At 40.3% G+C, this 9,704-nt stretch overlaps 1 protein-coding gene across 4 annotated transcripts in view; it reads left to right on the top strand.

Moving 5' to 3' along the window:
- The window catches only part of TPD52 (tumor protein D52), a 93,095-nt gene that overhangs the window by 73,307 nt on the left and 10,084 nt on the right, over window positions 1–9,704 (top strand). For 2 of the 4 annotated variants that reach the window (XM_081816178.1, XM_006727143.3), the window contains exons 3-5: window positions 517–665; window positions 2,205–2,306; window positions 3,375–3,401. In XM_081816178.1, the coding sequence (XP_081672304.1) occupies window positions 517–665; window positions 2,205–2,306; window positions 3,375–3,401 (278 nt within the window). The remainder of the gene's footprint in view (window positions 1–516; window positions 666–2,204; window positions 2,307–3,374; window positions 3,402–9,704) is intronic. The other 2 variants (XM_081816177.1, XM_006727146.3) reach the window with 1 other exon arrangement.

Here is a 9,704-nt window from a genome sequence, read left to right as displayed (position 1 = left end):
TTTTTTTTTTTAAAGATTTTATTTATTTATTTGAGAGAGAGAGAGAATGAGAGAGAGCACATGAGAGGGGGGAGGGTCAGAGGGAGAAGCAGACTCCCTGCCGAGCAGGGAGCCCGATGCGGGACTCGATCCAGGGACTCCAGGATCATGACCTGAGCCGAAGGCAGTCGCTTAACCAACTGAGCCACCCAGGCGCCCTTATTTATTCATTTGAGAGAGAAAAACCACAAGCAGGGGGAGAGGCAGAGGGAGAGGGAGAAGCAGACCCCCTACTGAGCTGGGAGCCTGACATGGGGTTCGATCCCAGGACCTGGAGATCATGACCTGAGCTGAAAGCAGATGCTTAACCCTCTGAGCCACCCAGGCGCCCCGCTATATGTTGTTTTTAAAGAGACAGATAAATGAATCAAAAAATGGTTTTAAACGACTCTAGAATTTTGAGCACAGTTTGGCATTAATAATCTTCACTTATTGAATGACTCTTGCTGTATTTTTACCCCACCCCCTTCCTCATAGGTAGAAGAAGAAATCCAGACTCTGTCTCAAGTGTTAGCAGCAAAAGAGAAGCATCTAGCAGAGATCAAACGGAAACTTGGGATCAATTCACTACAGGAACTAAAACAGAACATTGCCAAAGGCTGGCAGGATGTGACAGCAACATCTGCGTACGTTCCCTTGATCATACCTTTTTCCAGAGAATGTAAAGGACACTTTTGCTCCTTTTGTCTGGGTGGGAGAATTGAAAGGGGATGAGGATGCTCCTGCAACTTTTCTTTGTACTACACAGGGCTCTCCCCGCCCAGTCCTCAAGTGTACCTGACTCTTCTCTAACTCTGGTCTTCCACACTATTCTAGGGGATAGAAAGAAAACCCAGCCTCGTCTGTGAGTTGAAGTAATAACAAATAAGTTCCAACAGTGTTGTATATTGACTTGCCAAAAATGTGCCATGTAGTCCTCAAAATGACCGAATAGGGTGGGAGGTGAGGTAGCCTGAGATAAGGAAACAGGATCAGGTAAGGTTTGAGGTCACAAAACTCAAAAATGTGGGGGGCAGGATTCGAACTCCGGGTTGACCAAGTACAGAGCCAAGTCTTCCTTCATCTGCTCTATACGTAGCATAAGACTCTTGGCTCATCGCCTCTCATAGGTGCTGGTGGCAGAAGCCCATTAATCTTCTTGTCTTTTTGATTACACAGATTTTGATATGGCATTATCACGATGCAGTTTTGTTTCCCAGCACCAGGAGGAGCAAGCTTCTAGGAACAGATTCTGAAGTGTGTTCTTTATCATTTGTATCTTGAGTCCCCGGTGCTGAGCTGGTGACCAGCAGCAGTGAGGTTGACGGCATCCTGACAGGACAGCACTAGGGTGTCCATTCCCTTTGAGCCACTTTCTACCCGCAGAAGTCCAGGAAACGATTCTTTGTGTATCACCATAAACTTTTTGTTTTAGTGTTTCATCTTGATGGGATAAGTAAAAATGCCAAAGCATTCCTTTCTATAACATGAGGATCTTAACCTCTTTGTGGCTACCATATTCGTTTGTTTTTATTTTCCCTTCACTAATCCCTGGGTAGATGGGGAGAAGGAGGTGGTAAATGCTAGCTTTATGTCCTAGCAAATATCACACTCAAGTCATTTTGAGTGTCACAGCTTATACGTACTCTGCCAAGAGTCTACAAGTCCTTATTTGGTAGCTCTGCAGACATGCAAAAAAAAAAAAAAATTCTTTATAGTCCATATAATTTATTTGAATAATAAGGTACACATGAGCCTTACCTTGCTTCTGGTCCCTTTTTAGGAGATAAAGTTATAAAAGGCATGTGAGGAATTTGATTTCATTTTTGTTTTGTTTGGCTTCAGTGGAAAAGAGTAAGAGGTATAATTTCTTTCAGCCTCTGGCTCATTTTCATTTTTTCTCCGTGACTGTTTTTGCCCTGTACCCTGATTTCCTTGGCCCTGCCTTTATAGGCATCTGTCTATGTGGCCATCCTAGAGCACTGCTGAAGACAGCACCCGAATGAGGGGTAAGGAGCAGGCGAGTTGATGATGCCCACCTGGTGATTGTGAAGGAGTTTGGATGTTGTAAAAAAAAATTTGTTTAATTTTTGAGCGCTTTCCAAGAGCTGGTGATTGTGCTTTAAATAACTGCTATTAGAAAAGGTTAGCTTAACTTTTCTTTGTTCTTTTATAATTCAATGTAGATACAAAAAGACATCTGAAACCTTATCTCAGGCTGGACAGAAGGCGTCAGCTGCTTTCTCATCTGTTGGATCAGTCATCACCAAAAAGCTGGAAGATGTAAAGTATGTCCTCATTTCTCCTTGCTTATTAAGTAGCTGAGGCAAATTAAAGTATGTTGTGGTTGCATTTATTTCCCGACTTGGGCCGTGGTTAATGCTGGATTCTCCTCTTTTCTGGTGAGGGAGCCCACTCCTTCAAACCAGACCTGAAATATTGCCTAAATTATTTTAGGTGTAGCCTTCCAACTTTTAGGCATAGCATTCAAAATAATCATCTTACGAATACATTTAAGGTTGTTGGAAAATTCTGGTTGTGTACTTCTGTCCTTTTAGTCCTTCCTGATCATGCAGGGTAAGTATGTCTCTCGTAGTTGCAAGTTTGTGGTTGTGGGCCGAGCCTGTTGTCCTGCTGGGGACACGTCCAGGAGCACTGACTGCACGCTTGGACTGAGACCTGCCTTCAGTTCTGTGGGACGTTGTTACACCGTGGTGTGATTATGACATGCTTATCTGTGTACTGATGTGTACTAATTTGTAAGCTCTCTCTACATCCATGCTTAGGCCCAGATCTTGTTAATGGAGCTTTGCTTTTCATTTTGCATTTATATTGTAGATTAGTCTGCAGAGTTTTTGTGGCAGTTTCGATAAAACCACAGTGTTTTTGTGTGTCCCCCCTCCTGCAGCACCCCCCATGTTGATTAGAATAGCTCTGAAAGTGACAAACATGGTTTAAATTTGCTGTGCTTCTGTTGGCATGAAAGTTTTTTTGTTTTATCAACAAAACCCTCAGATTGCATGACTTTGTGTTTTCGTTTGTGGGGAATGATTGGTTGAATAAGTTTGGCAATCAATGTATTATTTACTCTGTACCAAAAAACCAAATGGCTTGCTTATTATATCTGAACTAGCATCATTTTAAGCATTGTGTAATAAACATAGCTCACTGGGATTCTTTTGACAATTTATATACATCTTGTTGGTGCTCTCATTTCTTTTTATGCCAGCTTGATTGTATAGCACTTTAGAGTCCAGTTAAAAGCTTACACAACTTTTAAAAAAGTAGGTTATTTCATTGTTTTAGATTTACCAGAACTTCCTTTCTTTTTTAATGCTTACTGTGGCTTCTTGCAGATTGCAAGCCTTTTCACATTCCTTTAGGTAAGGAGAGCTTGAACCATCCCTGCAGCTTAGCCGCTGTCTAAGACAACAAGTGTGCTTAATTAGATTATTATGCCACGTTCAATGGTTGTGTTTGTCTACTACATACTTCTTCTTGCATTTGGAATCTTTTTCTCTAGTGCATTCCTATTTTTAAGGGAGGGTTTCTTGTATCCCATGGGTAACGGATAAAATTAAAAGAATAATTTGACACTGTGGTTCAGGGATATGGAAATGATTTTGACATTTCTTACTTTTTTTTTTTTTTTTTTGGTAAAAAGAAGCAGCTTAACCATGGCATACAGAATTCCTCCCTTTTAATGTCCGACTTTGTTTGTTTTTGATGCTTTAATTTCTTTGGTGCTTTTGTAAGGATGTTGGAATTCTCCTTCACGTGGGGCCCATTAAGTATCTGTAATAGATTGCATATGTACTGGCTCATGATGTTAGTCTCCCGACTTATACAGGTTACTCTGAATATTAGTTTTATTGTGGTAAAATATACATAAGATAAAATACACAACTTTTCAATACTTGTTTTACTAGCTTATAGTTTTTACTATTTTTTAATTTCTTTACACTAGTTATATTCTTTATACATGTAAGGAAATTTCACGGTTGCAAAAGGAAAAATAATCTAGGCTGAAAAAAAGCACATTAAAAAGATGTCAGCCCAAACCATGCTATAATTATAGAAGGAATCTTTGTGATGTTAAACAGACCTCTTCTCTGTCTCCCATACAGGCTGTTTTATCCAATTAATAGAGAAAACAAAGTTGGAGGAAGGATTAGGCGTAAGCAGGAAAGGCAACATGGTAGTCTCCATCTCTGTTCCCGCAAACGTGAACTGTCTTCTCAAGCAGTCACTAGCTATAGTCTGTCTTCTTAATTAAGGAAACATGTACTTAGAACTGAGGTTTTTCTGTCCTAGTGACACTTGGCCCTGGAAGTCAGAGGAAATCAACTCTAAATGCTGAATTATTTAAAGTTAAAACTGTGCTTTAAAAAAAAAAATAAAATCAGCAATAGGAGGGGATTCTGTATCTTTGGTATTCAATTAAAAATGTCCCATGTGCTCTAGGCAGCTGTTAAGACCATGTTATCTAAGGTTGTTTGAGTTGAGTGAATAGATATTCAGTCACATAGTCCATCCTGCTCACGTCAGACTGCATTTTGTGGACAGGTCCAAAGAATATAACCATAAATCAGATATGGTTCTTGTATGGAAAGACCTTAAAATCTTTGAGCGGATGGAGTGGGGGAAGGAAGTGGGGACCTGGAGTGGGTGAAGTTGGAAGAGCCCTCTTAACACTGGATTATGTAAAACAATGTTGGATGTGATAGAAACAAAAATATAAGAATATTTATGTAAGTGCTATTGAGGAATGATTCATCAGTACGTGTCCCTGTTCTTGCTGTATATCTTTAAGAAGATTAAGCAAAGGTACATAAGATGGCTCAATATGTGCTGTCTTATTAATTGACCAGAACAGATTGAGTATTGCCGATCTTTTCTAGCTCCTTTAGGCAGTCACTTTTTCATTTCACTTAAAAAATATAATTGAGGGGCACCTGGGCGGGTCAGTTGGTTAAGCATCAGACTCTTGGTTTTGGCTCAGGTCATGGATCCTGGGATTGAGCCTGAAGTTGGCTCCATGCTCAGTGGGGAGTCTGCTAGAGGATTCTCTCTCTCTGCCCTCCCCGCCCAAAATAAAGAAATAAATCTTTAAAAAAAAATATATATATATATATAACTGAGTTTATACTCTACCATTTTTAGTCCTGTTTCTTTCTCTCTTATTTTTTTAAAAGATTTTTATTATTTATTTGACAGAGAGAGAGAGAGAGAGCATAAGCAGGGGGAGTGGCAGGCTCCTTGCTCCCAGGACCCTGGGATCATGACCTGAGCCGAAGGCAGGTCCTTAACCGACTGAGCCACCCAGGTGTCCCGGTGGTCTTGTTTCTAATAATGTTTCAGGATTTCTTTTCCTTCAGTGCCCATGGTTCTTGGTCACGCCGCTTTGAAGAATGAAGAGGTAGACCAGATGAAGAGTGGTGGGCACCAAAGCAAAGTTTATTGAGTGATAGTTAAGTTTATTGAGGGATAGTACAAAGCTCCCGAAGAAGAGGGAGGGCACCTGAGAGGGTTGCTGTTGGCGTTTCTAAATTTAGGGGTTTTTATGAGATTGTTGGCGGGCTGTTTTAATCTGATTAACCCTCCCTGCATCTGTCACCCAATCAGGTTTTTGTCCATGTGCTCATCTACCTACCAGGGAGTTGTTCATGTGGGAAAGGGTGTAGGGCTCCTTCCAGGGTTGTGTAGAATAATTCTCTTAGGACGGGGCCCCTTGCCCCTGCCTGCCTTTCTTCTGACTATTCTCCATTAATAATATATTATGTATTGATACATGGAGGTTAAAGTAAGGCTTTTGATTAAAACTTGGAAATCAGAGACATGAGATTATCTTCTGAAAGCTAAATTTTATAATTCTCACAGATTAAAAGTTGGCTAAAGACACTTAAATCATTTCTAGGCCAAGAAGCCCCGATCGTAATTTGATTTAATGTATTCATATATCATACAAATATATGAAAACATAGATAATAGAAATACATTAAAACAAACATAATAGAAAACCTATATAAAGAAAGACCACATCTTTTAGATCACTGAGTCAAGGGAGCAAATACTGGCCCCCGAAACTGTCCCAAGGAGAGGGAGCTTGGACAGTAGATTTTGAGGGTTTCAGTCCCAGCAAGGCCTTTGCTCCCATGGAGATGGATGTGAGAGGCTTTTGCCAAGTGCTTGAAATAGTTGGTTAATCCTGTCAACTATCCTTTGTTTTGAGTCCATGCTTACCCAGCAGGCTTGAGGCAATGATTTCACTCTCTGACAGGACTGTGGATGATTTGCTGACGTGAATTATGAGACTCGGCAACAGTTTTTATGCCACATTGTCAATTAATAAATTGGCACTTGGGATTTAGATATTTGTCTAACACCTCAAGTGGGTGTGTGAAGAGGAGGAAGCAGAGGAAACAAGAGAGACAGACAGATCTGTTTTGAATGCCCTGAGAGTTAGGTGTCTGGGGGCCAGACATGGGTCAGCGTAATGAGAATATCCTGGGAGGCCCTTTGGGGACAGCCAGCTTCCCCCCCCGCCCCGACCAGGTAGTCTGTTCATATCCACCCCTCTCCTGTTTGCTTATTTTCTACACATACATGCTGAGCATTGACTCATGCCTTTAATTTTTTGAGAGAAACTTTGAAAGAGAAAGAGCCTTTTCATTTTCCTTGGTGCCAGTGTTAAACCTCAGTTTTAGTGTAATCATTCAGCAGCCTCGTTCGTCAAGTACCTTTGACATATTTAGGAGGAAGTGCTTATTAACTTTGCTTTTATTTCCAAAGGAAGTTTCTCCTTTTCATGTGTTTATTTCTTCATATAAACCTCTACATATTTTTTTGTTTGTTTTGGGCTCATTAAAGTTACTCCAGACAATTCTCTTTTGCTGAAAATTTCCACCACTTAATGGGAAAAGAAATGACGTCTTCTCTTTCAGAGAGTACCTCTTGATCAGAATTTGGGAAGCTTTATTGAACTTTTCTACCTCTCATGCCCATATTTCCTACTTTTAGTTACCACAGTTGTTCATTCATTCATTCTTTCATTCAGAAGTATTTGTTTGAATGCTAACCATGTGCCAGCCTCTGGTCTGGACTGTGTGGTTCGAGTTGCCAGTGAAATAACAACTGGGTGCAATGTGAAAGCTTTAAAGAATATAATCTAATGTGAAATAAATGTTAGTATGTGTTTCCATGGAAGTCATCCGTAGTAGTACTAATAATGGTGAAAAATTATGTTCCAGGCAAGGCTCTGTATAGTCCCTCTGAAGTAGGTGCTGTTAGTTTTTTTGATTGTGCAGATGAAGAAACTGAGCCACAGAGAGATTAAGTGATGTCCCCAAGGTCACACAGCTAAGTGGCTGAAGGCTGAGATTTGAACCCAGGCAACCAGCCTAGTTCTGGAGCCTGCATTCTTCTTCTCTGCATTGTTTTGCCTCCCCAAAGCAATGATAGTTGAAGAATATGTTTTTCTAGGCACTGCCCGGCAGTTACTTTGGTTTATTACTTTCAGTCAAGAAATTACTGTGAGGGCAAAACGGAATAATAATACACAGATAGAGCGCCTGGCACATAGTAAGCATGCTTACCGTTCACCCTTCCCCTCCTTTCTCTGTGTCCTACCTATTCCTTCCCTCCTCCTCCTTCCTCCTTTTATGCCTCCTTCTTTATAGTGATTAGGGGTGACCTTGTAAGAAACAAGGAAAATATAAAAAAATCAATTCAGCGTTTTAAAAGAATAACTTTTCTAAAGTAAGAGGAAATATAAGGTAGAGAAGCATTTAGTGAGTGGTTTCTTTTTTGGTCAGTGTTTTGAGGAACCCAGATTTACATTCCTATTTTTGATACTATATTTAAGGGTTACCAACCAAGCTGGAAAAATTTTAACAAAATTTGCTGTATAGTTTTAACTAATTCTCATAATATATCTATTAGAGACGGTTCTGGTCCAACAGCAACATGGCTTTTTGCTTCTGAAGTTTTCTGTATTATATTTAAACTTCAGTGAAATTGGAGAAGTTAGGTAAATTGAGGCAAGTTGAAGCTTTGTGTAACTTCCCATAGGGAAGCTAGAAGTGCAAGAACAGCCGCCCTATAGTTGAATTACAAACTAGTCACCAGCAAAATGGAATTTCATCTGAATATGGATTATAGAGAAGTTCGAATAACTGAATGGACTTGACATTGCTAGGAACTCCTTGTTCTCCCTACTAAAATGGCTACCTCAAATGCAGGGAGACCCACACTTTGTATGCATCTGTATTAATTTGATTTTGTTCTCTGTTCAGTGAGTGTATTTTGAATCTTACTGTGAAATATAAAACACATAGAAAAGTGCTCACAACCAAATTCAACTCAGTGGTTTATCCCAAAATAAATAGCTTATCGTTATCACTTCCTTGCTTTTCCTTATATATTCCCACGTAAACATTAAGTGTGTGTATTCTTCACTTTGTCTTTGCTGCTAATTGAAGTTCAGCACTAGCAAGTAGGACCCTAAAGTCCTTTACAAGAGATGCTACATTGTTTCTTAGACTTCTCAGAGTGATCATTTTTAACATTCTTCTTTAAGTCACGTTGCAGGAATCATTGGGGCCTGTGAGATGCTTAATGACTTAAGTGCCCCAAATTATCAACTTCTGAATTGGTTTTCTGTAAAATCAAACATCTAAAATATTATCTGTATTTCCAATATTACTGTTTTCTCCTATTTACCTTATTTGTCGGTTTCCCCTTTCTTCTTGATGTCTCCTTGCATTGATGTTCCACTACCATCTATCTCTTACCGAATCAGCGGAGACCCCTTGATTAAACTCATGCATAGCTCTCCACTGCCTTCTTGTTTACATTCTCCATCCCCTGATAATTCCAGATGACGTTTACAATTCCGTTTTTCCACCTTTGTAACCCCAGGGCTGATTTCTTCTATAGGATAATCCTGAAGTAACTTGTGCCCCAGATGTTGAATTTACTGTGGTCAACTTGATGCATTTAGAATGCATTTTATGATTTCTTCCACTTTGCCTTTGACCCCGTTCCCTCTTAACTAGCTTGTATGCTGGTTCAGGGGGCACAGAGCTCCCCAAATGGCCATTGGAAGGAATGAGCTTTTACATGGGTGCTAAGGACAGTGGCTAGAAATTAACTATGGATTTCTGAAATTTGCCCTTTTTCTACCTTTTTCTTCATTTTGTTGATACTGTTGAATTCAGTCTGTGAGTCCCATGAACAAGCAGGTTATCACACATTCAGCCATAACTCTCCTTCTTTTGCCAGAATTTGGTAATTTCTACCAAAATGAATGTTCTTGTGAAGAGTCTTGGTTATGAGGAACAAAATATTGTGTAAATTAGCTGACCTAAGAAGGGGAATGTGGTGCACAGAAAGAGAGTTCTTTTGGAATCCAAGGAAGGAAAGGAAGCAAACCCTGGATCCACCCAGACTCGCCCTGCTGATTGGAAAGCTGGTGGAAATCAAGGTCGCTTCCAGAAACCAAGAAAACCACTGTTCCTCCCCGACCCTGCCCCCCCCCCACCCCCCATGTGGTCGTCTCTCCTTCCTTTCCTCTACCTCTCTCTGTACTTCTATTCAGTCCTTTCTTTGGGAACTGGCTTCCTCTGCTTCCTTGCAGCTTTGCCCTTCCTGGTCCCAGAAAAGGTCTTCCTCAACATTTAAGCCTA

The sequence above is a fragment of the Leptonychotes weddellii genome, chromosome 4 (assembly GCF_054177405.1).
Source record: "Leptonychotes weddellii isolate Sample4059 chromosome 4, ASM5417740v2, whole genome shotgun sequence".
Classification (NCBI taxonomy): domain Eukaryota; kingdom Metazoa; phylum Chordata; class Mammalia; order Carnivora; family Phocidae; genus Leptonychotes; species Leptonychotes weddellii.
Note: the sequence above shows the minus strand (reverse complement) of the source record. Positions and strands in the feature narration are given on the sequence as shown.